The sequence below is a fragment of the Apteryx rowi genome, unplaced genomic scaffold (assembly GCF_003343035.1).
Source record: "Apteryx rowi isolate R43461 unplaced genomic scaffold, aptRow1 scaffold_439, whole genome shotgun sequence".
NCBI lineage: Eukaryota > Metazoa > Chordata > Aves > Apterygiformes > Apterygidae > Apteryx > Apteryx rowi.
Genome location: NW_020450693.1, coordinates 493832 through 516384, shown reverse-complemented (window position 1 = coordinate 516384; position 22553 = coordinate 493832). Strand labels below are relative to the sequence as shown.

Here is a 22553-nt window from a genome sequence, read left to right as displayed (position 1 = left end):
CGTTTGGAGAGACTTCAGTATTTTTTTTTTTTTAATTGCTCTTCTGAGTGTTTTTTTTTAATTGCTCTTCTTTTTTAAATGCTCTTCTGAGAATTACTACCATGAGGTGGCTCCTGTGGAGTTTTCTTGATGCAATTGCTGATGACACTTGTACCCCTTGCATATGTTTGGTGATAATTTTCAAAAATTATGCTTTTTTGCTTCAAGAGACTTAAGGATAACTTCATTCTGCTTTTAAAGTAACCTGTAGTGTTTTCTTACCTGCTTTTGGGTGAGTGGAAGTGATCTGCAGTTCCTTCAAATTATTGAAATTATTCCCTTTTTGAAAAGGTTTAAGTTGAAATAGCCATGTACAATGTTTCAAACAATAGTGATGTGTATTAAAGTGATTGTTATCAATTTGGAGTGAGTAATCATTTTAAAAAGAAATTCTGAATCTTTAAATTTTTCTCTTGCCCTAGTATTTCCCCTTGTCTTCCTTAATTTAGTAGCATAACCACAATACTTGCCTGGCACCTGAATCTTTCTTAACAGTATGTACGCTTTGGACTCACAATACAATTGATTCACAATTGTGCGCTGTAAAGGACATTTAAAAACATTTAGACTAATGTGGAAATTAGGTAACTGTGATGTAAACTTCAAAGGAAAGTTTGTGAGTTTTTTTCCTCTTTGCCTTGTTTAGGTACATGTTCAGGCTGGTTCCTTACCCGTGTGCTCTTGCATATCCCTAGTATTTGCACTCTCACTAACTGGTTCATCAGGAAGTTTTAGCCAGGTACGCAATCTCACGGTGGGAATGGGAAGATATCCTTTTTGTTTGTTTTGGGTTTTTCTTTTTCTGATTTTTTTTTTTTTGGTTGTTGTTCTTCTGGGGTGTGGTTAGAGCTAAATTGAAATTCAGGTTGGTCTTTCCTTTCTTGACCTGCCAAAATGTTCTGTTAGCATTGCTCTGCTCCCTGTAAATCAGACATTCTTCTCGGGTTGCATCAGGTTACTAATGATATGATTAATGCAGGAAGGGTAGAGAGGGATGACGTAGCGGCTCACGCAAAGTTTACCTGAGAACTATCTCTAGCTCTCTACTGTTTAGTGTCTGTGTGAGTCATGGGCTGAAGCCCTGCCATTCCCTGTTCTTCAGCTGGGCAAGATCACACTTACCTCATTCTATGTATGCATTTCTCCCTTTCATGCCAGATCTGATTAGAAGCACTTTTGTTTTAAACCCTACATTTATGAAACATTAAATATGCTTTTTACAGATAGCTGACCATAACACTAAATGGCAAGCACCATTAGATATCTGTGGTCCAAGCAGCTTTTGAAACTTTCTCTGTCCTTACATGAATTCTGATTTTATCAGCTTAAGTTTTTCTCACCTTCCTCGATTTAGCAATGATGATGTTATGACATGAGTTCACTTTGCAACAGGCCTGTGAATCATTTGCTGTCTGTTAGTGAAGCACCCTGTTTCTTCTTGCATGTATTTGCACACATATAAACTTCCTGAAGACAAATGGCAAGTTTGTGATGCTGTCTGCACCTTTTGAAACTACCTCTAACTGCAGGTTCAACTGTTCTGGTCAAATCATTTTCAGCTGTTGACCACTTAGCAGAGTTACAGGGGATTTGACCTTATTAAGGCAAGACACCTGGTGAACCTGTGCTCTGATACCTAGTCACACCTGTCCGCTAACTGTGGGTGAGGCAAGTGCAGCAATTGCACCTCTTTCAGCTGTGAAGATCAGTACTTGTTCTACTGTTTGTGCATGTGTTTTCTTTAACTGTAGGTTCCTCTTAGAGTGTCTGTATTAGTGTTCCACTAAATTTGCTAGAAAGTGTGCTGTCAAATGCCGTTAAGTCTCCCTTAGGAGATCAACATGAAGACAATGAACAATTTGCAAGAAAAGCTAATTTTTCAAGATTACTTTTTCTCTGTAGACTGCCATGAAGTCTTTGGACCTCTTCAGAACTTCAGCTTGCAGCAGCTAAAACTGGCCACTCCTGTGCTGTATGTACTGCTCAATCTGAATTGCCTCATGCAAAAAGTGCTTAATGTTTAACAGTAGAAGGTTATGCTGAAAATAAGCTATCACTTTCCAGACAGCTCATATCTAAACTTGCCAAAGCCTGTATCAGGAATGCCATGTGAGGGAAAAAGTTCTAAAATGATAGACAGAAAAATGTCATGTGGGAAACTTAAAATGCCATGAGACTCATTCTGTTGGTAAAAGAATGTTTTTACAAGCCCAGCATCATCCTCCTTACTTTTTGATATTTTCAAAAATGAAAGCTTGAGAGCATAACATTTGTGTGGATTGTAAACAACCTTGACATTTAGGTAAGTGGTATTTTTCAGAGGTAGCGTTCACTTAAGAAATAAATCGTGGTCAAAGTGAACCACTAGCCCCAAAAAGTTATAGGAAATAAGGTATACCTCTCAACTGTTTCTTATAAAGGCCATGCTGATCCCTGAAAGCAAATTGTACAATGTGTGCTTGCCAATTACATTTTGCAAAGATATCTTAAAGGAAAGAAAGCTCATCCAATAATCTGCTAGTCACAGAAGGTACACCAGATGAGAAAAATCGGAACAGGGTAAACATTAAAAAAAAAAAAAATCTCAGTACTCTAAAAGCAACATGTAATACATCTTGCATACTGTGTAGTAGAGGCTAATGGAGCTGATGGCTATAAGTGCATAGAAGCCTGCATGGGGCTGGTAAAAGCTCACGTCCAACATGTCCACATTCATTGTCTGCACTTCATTTTGCTTCTTTTAAAGGAACTGTTTACATGTGAGAGGAACATAGATTTCAGTGAGTCACAACATTAAAAAAAAAAAAAGCATATTTTTGACATGCCTTTATGTAAGCTGTGCATCTAGACTATAACTTTGAGCTTAAACAGTGAAATGGTAATTCTGAGGATTTTTTTTTTTCTTGCTAAACAAGCAGTGTTTTGGCTGTAGAACTGTGATGGATTTTTAGCTTTTGGCATATATCCCTCTTCTTTTGCTCTTTCAGTTATAAAAGAAATCAGATGAAGTTTAAATGTTTGTTTCTCCAAATAAACTGTCCTAAATGAAGTAAAAGTGAAAAAGGAAACTGTCTTTAAACAACTTAGGTATCACATTTACCCTCACTTCTCCCACAAGTTTATGAGGCAGGACTTTGTGCGCCCTCCAGTTAATGTCAAGCCGTAGCTGCCTTTTGCTCCTCCAAGTAGCAGACCATCTGGAGAGCTCTCCATTCGGCCTCCTTGGCTCAGTCAAAACTCTCAAGTTCGGTGGAAGTTCTGCTTCAGGAAGGGCCCAAAGAGCAGGAAACAGATGTTAGTAAGAGTGTCCTGCCTCAGGTAACTTAATAACAAGTGTACCAAGCCAAAATAACTTAAGTCAGTTAAATGGCGAGAACTATAGTTCATGGTCTTTAGTTATTGGGTTACCTAAATCTAGATTTATGCAAGGTTTTATGTGCTTTTTGCATATGCCTTGCTTTTTTCAGCATTTGTAGCATCTTGCCTTCATGTACAGCTTGTCTGAAGACAGTGCTGGTCACCATCATAGTTTATTTCCAGATTACCAGAGGTTTGTCACTGGGTGCAAGCAGGCAGTTTTCTCCACATGCTTTGAATTGTCTTTTTAGTACTTCAGTGTTTTTTATCTTGTATTTGGCAAAAGGTCAACACACATAAAGTGCCAACATTCAAGTCCTACATATTCAGAGAAAGCCCTGTGAAGTGTCCAAAACAGTGAAGAGTTTAATATTTTGTTTTTCTTCTGAGTCCCTTTAATTCTGTGACTTTTCTGTTGTAAAATTTACCTTGGTCTATTAGTTATGCTAGGACCATGGGAAGCATACAGAGAACTCTTTAAACAAGACATTGGCACCTTATTTTCCAAGGCAAATGCACAAAATGGCTTCTTTGAATCTGCTTTTAGATTTTCTGCATTCATTATGTTCATTCATCATTTGAGCAGTCTCTCATTACAACATACCAAAAGGTTATAGGGAATCTGAGGTTAAAGAAAGGAATAGAACAAGTGAAACTGCAGAGCAAGACGGTATCAGGGGTATGTATGCGTACTCATCAGTGGGTATGCGTGTAGGTATCACATGTCAAGGAGAGCCATTTCATGCTGGTGACCAAGTGGAGTAGCATGCACAGGTCTGTACCCAGAGCCTTTCTCCAGTTCTCTCCTGTTTTTGAGAAGGGCCCAGACGCCATGTCTGCCTTGGGATTTCTTGAAATTCTCGTAAGACTACCTCTGTCAGATCTTTCTCAGAATCAGAACCTGTGTTCCCGGTTTGTGGTTGGTCTTCCTGTAGCTTAAAACACCCCCTTGCAAGATTATCACTGACCATTTAAGCTTTCTTTTTTATTGCTTATCTCCCTAGGAGCCTTTGATGAACGTAAGTAGGTAGACTGCTATGGGGTAGAGCAAAGGGTTTCCAAATGCACTATTGCTCTTTGGTTTACCATCATGAGAAAAGTGCACAGCGTAACAATCAGCGCTCTTCCTGAATGCAGCGTCCTTCATTCTTGCTTTAAGTTTCCTCTTGGGACCTGGGGGGATTGCCTTGTTTTTAGGTAGACCTGGCTGTCCCTCATTCACATGGTAGCTGCCTGCTGCCATTTTTCCATGTGAGAAGGTGAGTGTTTCCAAAGATACACTCAGGAAGCCTGGGAGATTATCTCTGTGACAGTCTTAATTTATGCCCATTATTTTTTGCTATTTGTCCTGCTTTGGAAATTTCCATCTCCCAAATCCCTTTAGGAGAGGTAGGAAAAAACTCACTCTGTGAGGGTGATGAGGCAGAGGTGGTGTATTTATGTTTCAGAACTCCATAACAAGTATTTTCCATTTTCTGCTTCACTAACATCTCCCTGTAGGTAAGTATTGAAGTTTGCTGACCATTTGATGATGCTATTTTAGCATCTTATAAAGATTTTTCTCTTGCAGTAGTCCTCCTAAGTGAATATAAAAAATAAGTAGAAGACACAAGCAAGAAAGTCCTTTTTCTTAGCTAAATACTGTTAGCTGTAGCTGTTAGTAAATAAATGGTTTTACTTCATAAAAATTGAATGAAGCTACATAAAAGTACTTATTAATAGATCTGGTGGTTCTCTCATTAGCTTGTTCTTCTAAGGAAGAAAGGCCTACATCTGTCTGCCGGGCAGTGATCCCCAGTGACTTTTGTACCAGTTGAAAAATATATATTTTGATAATACTAAGTTTCAAAAAAATTAATAAAAATGGGTTCCTAGGTATAAGAGAGAGCTTAGTCCTCCACTGAGCAGAAAGCTACAGTGTGAGCTCATGGACCTTACTAATATTTGGAAAATCCCAAGAGGACACAAATCCATAGGAAGCCAAACCGTGTTGGTTCCACTGTTCATAGAGCTGCTTGCTCTATTGTGTTTCTTTTTTAATCAAATTATTACTGTCTTTGCTAAACTTTTGCTGTTTTCCTAGTTTTTCTGTGTATGTTACTGTTGCCAAATACTAGAAACCACTAAGGGGACCAGTGTAATAAACAAGAACAAATAAGGACAGTCTCTGAAATGCTATTATTCGCAGATAGTTGACTTAGAAACAATTTTTATTTCAGATGTTATTAGTATTTATTTTAGTCACAGCTTTCTTATGACCCTACACGCTTCTTTTCTCTCACTGGAAGATCAGCATATACTGCTGCTCACTTGCAAGTGTTTAAGAATTGCAGGGAGTGAAAGGAAGCAAAAATTAATAATTCAGGGTTTGAGAATGAGTTCTTATGTAAAAAGTAATGATTCTAAACTATAAAAATTAGACATGTTTTAAAATTTTCACACATGTTTTTCATGCAGAAGTTTGAAATTTTTTCCAATGAAAAATGTTCGTATTTCTAGTTTTTCATATTTTCCCATTTCTCCTCAATGCCAGTAGAGAAAGTAGGGGACAGAGTGGGGAGAAAATAATGAAATAATCACCAAGATACTTAATTTGGCTATAGCTGCTTATAAATGGCAAGTATTGTTCATCAAAAGCTATGCCTATAAAAGCAGTTCAGCCTGTTAGTGAGGATCAGGGATCTTCAAACTTCTCGTGGTTATGTGTAATTGCCCAGCAGTATAATATTACATTCACTTTAAATTCAAGTTATTTAGCAATCTTTCGAATCTCGGGTGGTCAAGCCTGCTTTTTTAACCCTTGAAAATGGCATGTCTGAAGGCTCTATGTGAATGATTCTTGCTACAAAAGTTGCTCAAATCTTCTGTAGAGACCCATCTCTGCTAACAACCCCTTTTTATACTCCCCTGTGCCGCTGCTTTAAGACAGGTTTCCCTGTGGTAAAACTGTTTCCTTTATTACTTGTTTGTTTATATTGGTAGTGGTTTCCTTCTTACGGTTAATTATTGTTTCAAAGAAATTGCAATTTCCGTTCTGGTGTCGCTTGTTTTCTTTAGAGTTGTTCCCCGGTTGCCGTGATGTCTGTAAAATATTGTTCTGGGATTCTTTGTGTTTTGAAGGTGCAGTGTTCTGAGTGATGATCCTTAACCTTGTTTTTTCTCCCTCTCTCTTTTCTTTTCTTTCAGATCCAGGTAAGAGCAACATTTGCAGTGATTTTTGTTTTTGAAGAATTTCTCCTTTGGTAAAGTATTAAGCCCTTTTTCTCTCTTCCTTTAATAATGGTATAGAGTTTCTCTATAGTAAAAACAAATAAACAAAAAAGTCCTGTGCCAAGGTTAATGTTATGCCCTTTTGAATGTTCTGACATGGTTGTTAGAAGAGAATTTGAAAATTTCAAAAAGGTGTCTGGGTTTTTTCTTAATAATTTTCTCTGTGGAAGGTGACAGATAGTACAAGTACACAAGCCAGTCATTGACTGTCACCTGCAGTCGCAGTAACTGCCCAGAAACGTTCATATAGCCTGCCATACACCTAAAGAAGTTTGAAATAGATTTTCCTTTAGCAAAGCAGAGTGAGCTGCTTCAGACATACTATGGGATGTCAGCATGCTGAAAGGCCCTGTCCAAGTTTATACCTAAGATTATAAAGTAGTAATTTCTTTATCTGTGTATACCCTAAAAGAAATTAAGGCTGGCTAGCTAGCAAAAGAACCATATTTTAGTAGATAATGTTAAACACATACTTTAACTTCAATCATGATTCAGCAAAGTAATTAACATGAGTTGCAAGACCAGGATTCCAGATTTGCTTTTTTTAAAAACAAGTCTGATATATCTTTACTTTTTAGTAATGATTTGGGGACTGCACTCTGCTGTGTTGTTCTCTCCTCAGCAATTACTAACTGTAGATTTGGAAGCTGCTTGTTAAAAGACTGCAATCCCAAGGAAAAAGATCTTTCATTTAGCAGGCCTAGAGACGATTTTTGGTTATGAGAGAATTGGTATATTGTAGGGAGTCGTGCAACTATAAATATGACTTCCTGTGCATTAGACATGTTTGCCAGTTGCTGGAAGCTTTAAAAAAGAGATCTTGTCTGGTTACAATTCACAATCAACCTATGGAAACGGGTTGAGAACAGCAGGCCATTTCTTTTGTCAGGAACACTGTTGGTTCGTAGGATTGCAGTTCTGCTTTTTCGTTTTTGTTTTTTTTCCCTTTTCCTACATGTGTACAGTTTTAATCAATCAGTAAGAGGCTCCAGCATGAGGTAATGCTGCAAAGAGGCATTTTGAATTCTGTGATCCTTAATAAAGGGTTAATGGAAACACTGGTATTGCAATCTCTTTGGTCAAAACTGTCTGTCATTTGGACGGTATGTAGCTGTTTGGACAATATGTGGCATCTAAGGCAGGCTCTGCGCTGCTGATAAGCATAATATTCCTTTGGGTTTTGTGTGTTTTTAGAAGACCAAAACTAAAATGAGGAAACAGTGTAATTCATACTGGGAAATGAGGCCTCCTAATCTTTAAAATTCTCTGGCATCTATATTGTCACAATTTAACCTCAGAAAGGCTCTCTATAGTCATCTGGTCTGATTGTTTGTACAGTGCGAGGCCAAAATCTCTCACTTAGTATTCAAACTGATTTACTAGGATTTCAGCCTCTAATGAAGTCAATGCAAGTTCTGTGAATTTTATCAAGGTTTAAATATGCTTCTTCATCATCAGTCCATTCTTAAGGCAGTAAGTGACACTCTCAAGTGAACTCTGGATGCTGAGATGCTTTATGCCAGCAGACACAGCTTATAGTTGCGCAGGTGTTCATCCTCATCTTGACCCCTGCCATGCCACTGATCCCTATTTGGGAATGCGAAAGAGGTGGTGGTAATGTGGGAAGGAGGGGGGAGGGTAGAGGAGCAGTGATACAGGTTGCATGTGAAGGAGTAAGGAAAAGGTGTGACAAAGCTGGCATCAGTGAGGCGCTGCTTCAGAAAGGTAAGGAAACATTGACCTAAGAGTTAAGGAGTATGATTCTTCCAATTTTTGTCTACGCATTGGCCTGATTATGTTGTTCTTTTAAGGGTAACCAGATTTTGAAGAGATTTGAGCCCTTAGGTAGTGGCTGTCAGTTAATGGGAGAAACCTGACAGAAAGTAAAAGGGATGCCTATGCTCTCCCTCTCTCCCTCTCTTTTTCTCTCACTATTCTTCTTTCTGACAATCTCTTTGTTAGTTAAAGTTTCATCATATTTGAGACTCTGAGGCAGAACAAAGTCTTGATTACCAGTCAAGAGCATTGCATTTGTTTCCTCCTGTCATCTTCCCTCCTCTATAGACTATTCCTGCTTTCGTCAAAAATGTCATGTGGTGGTATGTGCTCCACAGAGGAGCAGAGACCCTGACATTGTGGCACCTGCTTTGGGCCATAGAAAAAAGTAGAGGGAGTTTTGCATCAACATGCAGTGCGCGTTTGTATACTGCACACACAGCACAAGTCCCGGTCATATGAATGGGCTTATGCTCGCTCTCCCTCTCTTGGGCCTGAAGGAGAGAACGATTAGGGCTGAAGAAAACGTAGATCTCACTTCCTGGAGATCAGTTTCTGCCCTAGCTTTGTGGAGTCACTTTCCATCATTCAAATAAAAATGAAAGCAATCCATAGTCCTACATCTTAATCACAGGTAGAAATATTACTTCCTTTTATCTGAGTGCTGTCCTATGGCTTAAAAATAAGGTTCCTACAAACAAACAATCCATTTCTCCTGAAGGTTTTTCATTATCATGAGGTTTATAACCTGGAAATAGAACTGAAGTCCATATTCTTTATTTTGAAATATAAATTTAACTGCAAATATGCTGGGTTATTTTGTTTTCACTGTCTTTGATTTTTTTCCCCCCAGAGTTTTCCTCTTAAAAAAAAAAAAAAGAAGAAGTAAAAATGAGTTAAATATAGACCTAGATTACATCACTTGGTCTGTAATACTTACATTTTCTAGAAGGATACCAGTTTACTGCCAAAATATGACTCAAAAGATCAATAGCAAACAATCTGTACAAGTTTACACAAGAGAACTGAAGTATTTCATTCCCTAAGCATTGTGCTTTAAAAGCACACATTGCAAAAATAGATACTTTTGGGGAAGACTGCTTTTTTAATTTTCACTGTTGCCCTCAGAAGTATGTCCAAACAGTTATAGGGATTTTTTTCTGAGAAATCTGTGGCTGCACACTGAGAACATAGAGGAATTTGAATGTCTGTGACTTCAAATGCTCACACTTAACAGAGGTCAGTGATAATACTTCTCTTCACAGAGACAGTCTCAAAGTAAAAAATTGCTCTTAATTTACAAGCTTGATGCATTTTTATCATAACAAAGAACTCAAATGGAGGTCTGAAAGATGCATTGCTGTTTAAGGATGTGGATCATGGTGGCTGTGGTTGAGAGATTCATTTGCTATGTCTTTATAAGCATTAGTATGCACTGCATATGATGATATTTAGCATGCTTTGATTCATTTGAACTCGTAATACATAGAAGCGAATGGTCCTCTCTTCATGTCTGTGCTTGGTTAATGTTCTGTAGAAGAAAGTTATTTGGCCAAAATAACTACTGAAATAATAGACACATCTCTCATTTTTGTATGTTCCAGTTTTGTTGAATGTGGCAAACGTTTTGCTCATCAGTCATTGTCTTAACAGTTTTCCTAATCCTTCATTTGCTGGTCCTTTTGGCAAGTCAAATGTCAGAAGGGAAAAGGAAGGAGAGCCACCTCTTTTTTCTTTTAATCCAAGATTTAAAAATTATATACAAGTCTTTCAAGCTCTAGGAGGAAAAATGTGCAGTTTAGCAAAGAACCCTGTCCCTTTGGTTCAGCTCATGCTTTTTATTAAACTGTTTGGCTCTTGACTTAACATTATCTACACAGTAAATGATAGTTAAAGTCTCCACAGCATATCAAGCAATTCCAGAAGCGTCCTGACCGTCTACAGATTGTAATGTTTGATAGGCCTGGGGGCTTTTAGGCTTTAAATGTTTGGGCATGTCATAGCTTTTAGGGTTGAGAAAAAGCACAAATTGTAGAAAAACAACCGAGAGGAAAAGTAGAAATTGGGAAGTTAAAAAGTGGGGTAGGAAAGAAGGGCAACTCAGGCTGTAAGGGCTTTCAGCTTTAGGTTTGTTGTTGTGCATTCCTTGAGTTTGGCATTCATCTGTTGAGATTGTGAGAGCAGCCTTCATTATTCTTACCAGTTTACCCACCACAAAGTTTTGTTCTCTTTTTACGCAGCGCTTGTCAAAATGCTATGACAACTAGCTGGTTTTAGACAAACAGAGCCTGGCTCTAAAAAGGCAGTATGTCTGCAAGGCAAACATGGAGGGCAGCCATTGGCACTGGAAGAAGTAAGAAACCGCAGATTGTTTTCTCATTGGATGAAGAGCTTAAAGCAACGTAAAGTTAATTGAAGAATTCCTTGAAAGTGAAGTCAGACTAAAATAAAAGCTTAGGGGTCTATAATTTACTAAATGTGAAAGCTTTGTAAGCAGTAGTGAAGCTAAAAGTTTGAAAAGAACATATTTTAGTAAACAGATCTGGCTTGTGTTATGGACTGTCCTGTTTTAATTATTTGTCCAAATAATGTAGGTTTGCAGTAGGATCTCTAATTAGGCATAGTTTGATTTATTGAGCTGGCCCCATATAAACCATGATGTCATGCTGTACTGCTCAAAATTACAGCTCTGCTCTTGCAGTTTAAAGATGATTATTTTTAACTTTGGAATGTTTCAGTTTTGTGCATCTTGGCTTTTTGCTTTGTGAACTTAAGATGTTCACTTCTCCCCTCCTGCCTCTTCCTCCAGATCAAAGTGTTTTGCTGTAATGTAACCAGCATAAAAACTATTGAAACGGACTTCAGAAAACACTCTTCTCTTTAAATGTTGTTGGTAATTAAGGAAAAGGCAAGAATATTCATGCTTGCTTTCAAGCGGGTTGAGAAGTAGATACGGTAGGTATTGAACTGTGTTTTGCCAGGTGTCCAGATGCTGATGCCATTCCAGAGCAGGAACACTTCATTTACAGCTTTAAAGATCTTAGTATTCTTTTGATGCTGTAATTGAAGAAAAAAAATGGGAGGATCCGCATTGCCTATTACTGCAGGTAATAATTATGTACTAGGAACAGGAGCTCTCATGAAGTTGAGTTTTTACTCATATGTCTTGCATTTTCTGCTCATTTCCCATTTGAACAGGAAAATTTGCCTTTAGTTAAACCTAGGTCCGTTCCAACTGCCAAGAGAAGGCTTTTCACAGGAGGGTTTCTGCATTTCCATACAGAGAAGGTCTCACTTCTGCAGAAGGGAGCAGCATCCCTGCTTGCCAGCATCCCCAATCTGGAGCTGCGGGCAAAGGGACAACACACAGCAGGGTGTGGAGGAACGGAGGAGTGAAAGTTAGGTCAGAACATTGTCATATTGGTCCTCTCCCTCCAGCCTCTTCCAGCATATTAAAGCATTTCAGGGCAGGGTAAGCTTTTCTGTGGAGAAGTCAAGGCAGCTTTAGGCTGGGATGGAGCCTGACATCAAACGGGAACAAGAATAAGGGCACTGGGGTCTCGCACTTAAAACTGGTGGCACTTACCTGTAGATGTCTTAAGGTGGGAGTCATATTTGGGAGGCAGTAGTTGTGGCACGGAAAGACAGACTCCATTTTCAAGGAGAGCAGTAAGGATTTCTGAGCAGAGGGGAAGACAAAAATGTTTTCCTGTAGGTTTTAGAGGGGAGAGTTGGTAAACTGCCCCTTGGGAATGACTGCAGTGTTTCAGGCTTGTGTAGGTTGAAAATAATGCATTTTGAACCAGTGCAAAGCTATACTACTTATGAGAAGCCTTGATAACATAACAGCTGACTGTGTTTCTATGCTATAAATTGTGTATATAAACCAGATTACCACTTAAAAGGCTTATAAAGAGCCATGAGATTTTTTTAGTTTTTTTTAAGGGTATTCTCAAACGAGTACAATATTTTTAATATGATCAGTTGTTGACTAACATATTGTTTTTAAACATATGCTGCTTTTAGTCCTCCTGTAACTAGTTTCAGTTTAGCTAATGAAGGTTGGAGAGAAGGCTACATGGGGGAGAAGAGGGGAAAGTTCATACTCTCCCTGTACTTAGTGCCAGTGAATGTAAATGGATGGAAAGTATGTGCGAGTTTGCTAACAAATAGTATGTATAGTGGAAAGACTTGATGTCTCAGTTCAGTTTAGGAAAATATCTATTCATGTGCTTGCTTTGACCTCATGAAGTTGCCAAGTGAAAACAAATTTAACCATTTAGAGTAAGATTAGAGCCTTAATCCTTTGAGGATTCACATATCCAGTTTGCAGGCAGTAACATGGTGACTATAATTTCTTGGTGTCATAAGATGGACAGAAATTTACTGAAGTGTAACATTGCATGAGTTTCCATCTCTTGTTGATTGTAAACTGTGAGAAACTTTCCACAGTGGCTGAAATCTCAGAACAGCTAGCTTTCCATAATGAGTAGACCACCTGTTTTGTTTAGTTTTGAGAAAATTAAATGAAAATAAGTGGTAGATTTCAGATAATTCCATGATGCTCATGTTTTGTCTTGCATTAACACATACGTGTCTTCTTTTATTTTAATCACACAAAAGGAATGGGATCTCTTTTGCAGGATGGTAATCAGCAGGTAGTTGAAACGGATCTTGCCGTGAGATTTCAGTAAAGTGACTCTCGTACAGTCTGTGCGTGTGTGTGCACACGTGCACATGCATGCATGTGCGTTGTTTTTGTTCTTATTTTCTTTAATAGGTCTGGCAATATACTTGATACTGAAACAGAAGCAGTCAGACCTTGAGAAGCTTATGACTGGTAGCAGTTTAATTCTTTTCTGTGTAATAAATGACTGACGTAGGTTTAATTATTTTTCTTTGGCAAGTCTTTACTTGACATTTGCTTGCTGAAACTTGGAACAGCCTGCCTCTGAGTGGCATAACAGCTTTGCCATTACTTTACATCTGGTCCTTAAAACTGGACTTTTATCCATAAGCTGTTTTATAACTCGGAGAGAAGCTGTGGGTTTGAAATTACTCAGTGAGAATCTGTGGCCTGCACTGTATGATGAAGTGATCCTAATGGCCAGGCAAGATGGGAAGGTGGTGAGAAGAAACAAAACAGGGAGGTGGCAGTCAAACCTACTTGCTGCTGAGAGACCTCTGGAACTGCCAGGAGGTCCCGGGGGAAAGTAATGATACTTTGCAGTTATGGAACTTTCAGCAGCTTCTCTTTCCTTTTGCTCTACAATGTGAAGCTTTCTAGCATCACATGGAAAAGAGTCTCTTCAATAACACATGCATGAAGGCATTTTCTTGGTATTGATTCCCCAAATCAACCAGAGAGGCAGTGTACAAAAGTATTTGGACAGAGAGGGAGGTGGCAGTCAAATCTGGTGCACAGGGTGTCCTGTGGAGGTGCAGTCATGTGAATGAGGAGGACAGGGGAAAGGGCATGTTTGGCAGCCTTGTACTTTGAACAGGTTCTTTGCCATTGATTAATGATGTAGTGGCCACAAACAAGAAGTTACCACACATCTCTTGGGATCTTCCTCCACCCCCTCATTCCTTCTTTCTCAGCTGCAGTTGTTCTCTAGCCTGTTTTGGTCAGAATGAACTGGCTCAACTGAAAAAGCTGAAGGAGTTCACCTGTGCTCCAGGCATCATGCCTCTGGAAATTCCTAAACTGCTCAAGTTTCATGTCAACACTGTCCAATTACAGCACTGTAATTTAGAGTAATTTATAAATCTGTATCTGTCGTGGGTAAGATTTGCATAAACCACATCCATTAAATATAAAAGAACTGCTATTAAATAATTAAGTAATAAAAAGATCACACCATCATTAAGTAACACAATAAACTCTGTAAGAAAGGCTATCGTGTCTTTATATCCAAGTTCTTTGAAGAACAGAAGAACAGATGTACTAGATCAGACCAATGTCCATCCAGCTTAGTACCTTGTCTCCAGCTGTAGCCACTAGCCACAGAGAGATTACAGGAACAAGGCAAGCACAGTCGTGCCGTCTTTGTCATATCTTGCTGTTTTCAGCAACATTTTGCTCAAATTCTATTCTGAAATCTCTTTGCAGCTTTTGATTCTGGTTTTGATAAAAGTTATGCATCATTGTGAAAACATATCCATAGTAATCTGTGTTTTCACATGAACAGTATGACTAAGCCCACCCCAGCCTCCCTCATACATATTTTTTAATCACCATCTGTTAATGGCATGGTGTGATATATACTTGCATCTGATAAATTGCTTTCACAGCAGGATAAGTTCATCTGTCCACCCGAGCGTAGGAAACTCCAGAAATGTGCTTTGTCCAATTACTTTGTTTGTTCCTTTATCCTTTTTATAGAAAAATTAGTGGTTATGAGAACTAACAAAAGACCATTTCCTATAGGGATTTGAAGAGACAGATAAGGAAGACCCTTATGAAATGTGAGAGAAGTTGCTGTGCTTTGTGTTTTCTTCCTGCAGCTCTGTAGCTGGTGCTTTGCCATGGCCTAGGCCTATCATTTATGTTAACATCACAACATGCTTGCAGTGAACAGCTTTGCATTGATTAAAAGCTATCTGATCCACTTAGCTAACATCTGAGAAAAGCCTTTTATGGCCTTGTTTGTAGTTCTGCTGTATTATTCTTTAAGAAAGAGAATGTCATAAAATGGCTTTATTAAATATGACAAAAATGGATAATCTAATTTAGAATGTTGTATAAGATTTTAAAAGAAAAGGTTTTTTTACTAGTTATATTTTATTGTATATGGCTGCTTTAAGTAGTTTTAAATGTTGATGGAATGAGGGAAGTAAGAAAAAACAAATTTTCCCTGGTTTTCATTGTGGGGCACACAGGTTAAACACCCAGCATCATTGTTCTCAGAAGAAACAGTTTCATTTTTACTAATATAGATGCACAGTACAAAAGCTTGCTGTTTTATGACTGAGTGGTACTAAAATTCTGTTTATTGTCAGTCTTTTCACATCTGAATCGTGTTATTTAATCCAGATTTTCTTTGAAACCACTGCCAGACATGCAGTATGGATGAATGCTTGGAGAAACCAAGTGGTGTTATGCACTTTGATGCTTTTAATTGTTTAGAATAATCATGAATTTCACACGCGGAGGAGAACGTCTATTTCCCTTCTCCATCTATTTAGATTTACATGTTGAATGAAGGGTACAGCTGATTAAAAAATAAAATAAAACAAACCTTCCATATGAAAACTACACATATTATCAGAAGGTTGCTATAACTGAAGGATAATTATGGTAAATATAGTAGTCTTCTGCTCTGCTTGAGCTATGCATTTGGAAACAATATGTGTTGAGCTCTTTTCATGCAATACCTTTGTAATCAGTGAATGTATTTCTTCCTTTGTTTCGTGGGGGTCTTTCATGCAGAGACAAGTGAGAAGAAGAACATAAACAAGGATAACAAAGTGTCTGTACCCTTATTTTGTGGTTCATAATCCCATTTCCTTAGTTTTCATTGGCTTGTTTGCTTAGTCTGAAAGATTAGAAACCAAATGAAAGGTGATCCTATAAAAATGTGAATAGGCTCAGGGGCTTCCTTTAAGAGACTCTTGAAAACCTGAATACCCCTAGCTTATATGGATGCTAAAGACAAAGTTGTGACTAGTATGTTTGCTGCTTTGTTTCCCTGAACAGTAACTAATCATATTGTCACCTTTTTGCACTTGTCTTAGCTAGCATCATACATAGCCATAATTAATTACTGACAGTAGTACTGGCCAGTGTATAGTACAAAGCAGGATTTGTTTTATCAATGTATTGTCAAACCCTTGCAGCCTGAGCCGCCGACTGTGTTAAAGCTTTTGTGGTTCCTGCTGCTTGCTGAGCCTTGACACGCAGAACGGACGTGCTGCGGGAGAAGCTGATGCCAGCTCTGCTGCTGCCCCTCCTCAGGGACCAGTAATTTGAACGGAAGGAGCAGTTTGCCGGGACATAGAGTGCCATTTGGTTTCTCTCAGTGCTCATCCAAATCTTACCCACCAGCCTGAGCAGAAGTGCAAAAAAAATTTGCTGAGGTCTTTTCAGGTGGAGAGACCGCCTTTTCCAGCAAATCAGCACGAAGGTATCTTGATTTGTTGTGCCCAAATCAAACATGAGGGCTCCTCGTTTCACCTGTGGAATGACAGACTCGTGTGCTTTGTTGAATCCTGGCCTGACAAAGCTTGTTTTTCCCTTCTGCATCTTTCCCTTTTGTGAAGAGTGCTTCCTTTTACTCCTTATTCTACTGAAGCCTGAAGAAGGGCTTTGGTACCTGCAAACTTGACTTTTAATTATAGGAAATAAATATAGTAAAAGATATTGCCTCTAGCTACAAATTGTGTCTTGCCTGCAGTTTGTGAAGTACTTCAGCAGCTTTCATGTGATTCTTCACGTATGAACTGCTGATTTATTCTTCTTGTTTCTAAACCTAGTCTTTATCCAATATAAGTSAGGAAAATCAAAGAACTATACCCAAGAAGCAGGAGTTTCATTTCTGTTTGGAACATATGTGCCTAGTCATGATTCCAAAGGCTTTTTTTTCCCCTTAACTCAAGGCTAGAACATACCATATGTTGTAATACTTTCCATTTGCAGAGCCCACTGTCTGATGATTGCAAGCTGCTCTGTAAACATTTTTTGGTCTTGCAGTTTATTTCTCAGATTCTGGAGCCTGCTCTATTTTTTGGTGGGAATATGGCTAAGTCACTCAGTGTATCAGCTGTGTAGCATAGTGGTAACCTGGAACTGTAAATTTTTGACTTTTGGGCTTTTCAGTTACATTTTTCTCTGTGTTATGCAGAATAGCATAGTGCAATGTACTTAGAAAATAACTAGAAAATTTCTTTGGGCTGAGAGTAAAAGTCTGGAGAATAACTTAAGGGATAGTTTGTAATAATCAATTATTACTTCCTTATACATTTTTAAAACTATGATCACTGAGGATAAGAGATGTACTGGACTAGACTTGCATTTTTATGAACAGATTTCCTCTCAGACTTAAGACCAGACACAGATACTATATACTGCTTATGTGTAAACTTAAGGTCAGAATATCTAAATTGTTAAGGTAAGATTTTTTTTTTTTTCTTTAATCCTGATGGATACAAGTGTCATATTTACACTGTTGTTGAGTGTAGTCAAATCCTGCATGCCGCAATGGTGATAGGCAGAGGGGATTTTAACTAACTGAACAACAGGTAATTTTGGTACTGGGCACATAATGAAGGCCTCATAGAAGACCTTTACTCTCCCTAGTAAAAACCCTTATTTAATAATAATGATTTTTCTTCCTTTTCCCCTCTTTATTTCTGGCAATTTAGGTGGACCATTATTTTTGATGCTATTTCAGTCCCTATATTTGTGGAGAGAAGAAAATTGTCCTTGTCAAATGTATCTCAAAATATTTTCCCTTCCAATAATACTTTTGGATATATTCATGATATATTAAATAACTTGAGATTTTCAGGTTGTTCAATCATGTAATTACAATTTTCTCACTTTTCTTTTTGTGGGTAGTTTATCTCCTTAAACAGAGTTCTAGCATGTTGAGACTGTTTATGAAAATGAGTTAGCTTCTGAACTCGTTTCATTTATTTCTTGCATAAGAGTAAAGAACAATATTCAGACAGCAGTTGTTAAGAAATTTAGGGGTTTTTAAACCTTAGGCATTTGAAGCTGATTTCTAAAAATGTCTAAAACTTACTCTTAGAATGTGTATGACAGGTGTGTTTTATTGAGTGGTGAGCATACATTGCCATCTCTCATTAGTGTTCTGTGGGATTTGAAAGCTATTTATATTTAAGGCTGAGATAGAGTTTGGCAACTTGTCCCTTCCTTATTGTTTTTCTGTCTTGATAACATTAGTATTTTGGCAGAAACATGCTCCTCTTTCCTGTGCTGCCCAAACCCTTCTCCTTTTCAGTGTCAGACCGTCCTCTGGCCCAGCTACTCTTCTGCTTTTCTGGCCATGTCCCCGTTCAGGATCCCAGGTTACATGTTCTCCTTTCCTTCCCCAGATATGAATATCCTTCCTCCCCCACCAGCCTGTGAACATCTGTTTTAAGTGGTTTTCAAATAGAGGATGTGGAGGAGGGTTGATGAGGATGAAGATAAAGTTGACATAAATTTGTTTTCCAGAAAATGGAGTGCTTTCTGACTAGAGTGCTCAAAGGAGGATGAAGGTTTCTCCCTCCTGTTTCAGAAAGGGCTGTTTTGGTGGAATTCCCCACCAATCCACAGCAGTAAGTTGAGGACCGCAGGACAGGTCTACTTCTCCCTGCAACATCAGTGGTGGTGGTGGTGTGGTGGTTTCTTGGCTGAGCTCAGTCCGAATATGTAAGACTTTTGCCTCACTGAGGTTTTTCTAGTTTTCCCTTGCACTTCTTCACATATACATCTTTTTTGTTATCCTTTTAGTTGCACTGAGACAAAGGATGCAGCCAGAGTTGACTTCAGACTGTCTGTCTCCCCAGTCTGCAGAAGGAGTTGAAAGAGGCAGATTCATGAGCCCTCAGACATGCGTTGGGTGGGATTAGTTTCCTAATACCCAAAGCTATGACAGAACTCTCTAGTATTAAACAACATTTGCAAGTGTCCCATGGAAATGGCAAGACTTCATTTGTAACAGTTGAGCTTATGTTCTCCTACCTTACCTGAATACCTTGTGTCTGCCCTCCCACCCTCCTGGCATTTCTGTCAGACGGAGACAGTGTTATTGCCTGATTTTACAGATGTGACATTATTAAGTTGAAGGAGGCTTGCCTGGAGTCCTTCAGGAGGACAGTAGGAGTTTCTGTGAGCATACAATATCCCAGGTTTCTTCTAGGAGCTCTTGCAAGTGAAAATGATGTGAAATGTCATGTGAAATAATAAAGTTGTTATTTTAGGTCATCTTCACTATGATTTGCTTTTTCTTTTTTAAATACAATATTTTGTGGAACTTTGGGGCTTGAGGAGACTGGTGAAACAGTGAACATCGTGCTCAACCTTCAGTCTAGTTAGCATGAGTAACAAGGTTAGAAGAGTGATAAGGTGAAGAGAACGACCCAGACTTCCTCTAGAACAGCACAAATCCACCTCGGTCCCTTGATTCATATTTTAAAGTTTCTGGTATCATGTTTTCACAGGTTGTTACCCAAGTTGATTCAGATACACTTGTGCAAAACGTAATCGTATCACTGATTTCTATGTACATACAGAGGTTGAATATTTTAGTGTTTGCACTGATAGTAGGATATTCCCCCAGACATGCAACATAATTTAAGAGGTAGATGGAAGTATTTAAGATGTTGCCTCACGCACAATCAATTGTAAAGTACTGCTACTATTTGAAAATGAGGTTGTTCTGATACTTGCTGAATTTTATGTTAGTGAGAGGAGATTAGGGAGAATATTTCCTGCTTCATTTGCATAATCTTTTACTAAGTTTAGCATATTATATTTATTGAGTTTTTTAGTTTAAAATAGAGATGTGGCACTGGGCAGGCTTATAAAATGATATATTAAGATTTATCCCAGGAGTAAACTGTCTATGATTCCAGTTAATAACACTGGTATTCAGTAAGGAGGAGCACAGATGTGATAGTGGTTTGGGAGGCAGCTGAGGTAACATCTAGGAACATCTGGTGGAAGTTTCTCTAGCAGCTCAAGTAACTACACAGATGCTAAGTGATTTTTTTTTTATTTCATATTCTGCCTAACCTCAGTTATGGATATTTGCACGTTTATTACTAGAATGTCCTGTCCCCCTGCAGTGTATGGCTTTCATTTGAATTAGTGAGCATTTGCCTATGGAGATGAAAAGAATCATTTGGAAGAATTTGGAAATGCTTTATGTTAAAAGGAAATTCAGTATATGCATCAGTCAGTGTAATAAAAAAGCTCTTGGACATTTCTCTCATGCGTCCAGTCATAATTGTATGTAAGGGAGTCTGTACTACCTAGTATTAAATTTTTTCTATTTTACCCTAGGTCACAGGCATTTTCTTACTACTCTACAGCCATCTCTGAGACGTTAATGTATACAGAAACAGATTTAGCTTGGTTGTCACCTTTTCTCATAGATTTTGAACTGAAGGAATGGGTGTTTTGGGTGTTTTTTTTTTGTTTAGACCTACATGAGAATTTTGAAGATTATTTGTACATAAGAGTGGGTGTTGCCACCTATTAGTTTGGTTGCTGAGATTGGAAAGGTTAAAATGAACAAATTAATTGACAGTTTCCTGGTTGTTTTTGTTCTTTAACCAAAATGCTGTCTTTGTGGGGGAACTCCTTTAAGTTTATAACAAGACCTGGAAATGTGATTTTATGCATTGATTTTTTTTTTTATTATTTTTTAGTAGCGTCTTATCACAAATGTTTTTGAAACCTTATCAGTCAAGTGTCTCACCTGTATGAGTCATGGTACCTCACTTCACCATAGCAACAGACTGAGGGCAAACATTCTGACACATCTTGGAACAGTTACTAAGCACTCTGGGCTGCCAGCAGCCCAAGCACAGATCCTAGCACCTGTGGTCAACTCTATTTTACTGTTTTTTTCCATCAGATTGCTACATTGATGGTGAAGGGCGGTGAGTCTCTTCAAAGCTTCTAACTTGTTGTGTTCTTCATGGCTTAAATTGGCAATGTAAGCTGCTCAGTATCTAACTGAAATCTGTGAAGAGAGTGCTGTGGGATCAGTGGAGCTCATTGCCACGTGTTCCTTCTCCTTTGGTTGGCCTGAATGAAAACTGGTTGGTGCAAGCAAAACGTGGGTGGGACAGCGTGGGATGCCCCTTGGCATGACCATGAAGAATTACCAGAGACCGTAGTGGTATTCTCACTTGAGACATCTTGTTTAAAAATTTTCCAAGAATGCATAACTTGCAGTTCTTGTTGTTGTGTCCCTTGGCTATCCCACTTAACACTTGGAAGATAGGCATGAATGTCGATTCATTTTAAATAGGCTCAGCCTTCATGAGTCATGGTTTTGTTGCTTCTTAGATTTAGCTTACTACAGTTTCTCCTTGGCTGCTTGTGATCACTGGTCAGAGTCTCCAGCGGGTGCAAGATGCATCTGCCTTTTTCTGAACACTATGTTTTTTTGTTTTTGTTTTTTACTAGCTGAATGCAGACTGAATTGAGGAATTACTGCTCTAATTATTAAGTGACATACTATCACATCTTATATAACCAGGGTAGTGCTTGGTTTTGATTCTATCTATAAAGATCCAGCTAAACCTTCTTGTGACATTAAGGCAATGCAAAATTAAGGCAATGCAAGCACTGTGTCATATGTTCTCAACTTAGCATATCTGAGAAATTTTGGCTACTATGTACTTTCTGTATTGCCCCCCTATGGAGAAAGAATGGAAACTAAAAAAATAATTCATCTTGCTGATTACAAATTGAAAAATGTTATGCTACCCTAATGCAATAATCCCATCTTGCGGAATAATGATTTGATGCTTTTGGTTTCTTTCTACTCTCTTCTGGTTTACTTTTTTGTTTTCTGACTGCTAATTGTAATGTCTTTTTGAAACTGTAATATGGGGAGATGCTAATTAGAAAAACAGACTGAACTTTGTTTTATATAAAGCTTAACTTGCAAACGACTTTGGCCAAATGACCAACTACTGGAGGGGAAAGAGGGAAGCAACACCCCCTCCCCCCCAAATATATTCTTAATTGTAATAAATGAGTTGCTATATTATTATGAACATAACCTAATTGCCATACAGCTAAATATTTACTTGATAGTTTATTTAATAAAGCTTTGTTTCTTTTTAAACTACACATTTCTTCTTTGCATCCTTTCTTCAACTGCCTGGTCTTCTTAAACTCATAATCTCGGTATCTGTGATGTTAAAGAAACCAGAGTGTGAGGTCAAAATTTCCATTACATAGCTAGAGAGGAATCTCAAGGAACAATGCCAAAATCGCTTAAAAAATAAATTTGCAGGAAAGGTGACTCATCAATCAACAATTGCAGTTCTAGAAAATAGAATTAGTTGTATATGTTCTGAGTACAGAGAGAGACAAAATGCACCCGGTATGACAGACGGGGGTGAAACAGGGTGAAACTTTT

General features: G+C 38.3%; 1 protein-coding gene across 3 annotated transcripts in view; it reads left to right on the top strand.

The window, feature by feature from the left end:
• Window positions 1–22553, top strand: part of CMSS1 (cms1 ribosomal small subunit homolog) — a 250130-nt gene that overhangs the window by 123814 nt on the left and 103763 nt on the right. For 2 of the 3 annotated variants that reach the window (XM_026076756.1, XM_026076758.1), the window contains exon 2: window positions 6583–6588. In XM_026076756.1, coding sequence (XP_025932541.1) covers window positions 6583–6588 — 6 coding nt within the window. Of the gene's footprint in view, window positions 1–685; window positions 779–6582; window positions 6589–22553 lie in introns of all 3 variants that reach the window. The other variant, XM_026076757.1, reaches the window with a different exon arrangement.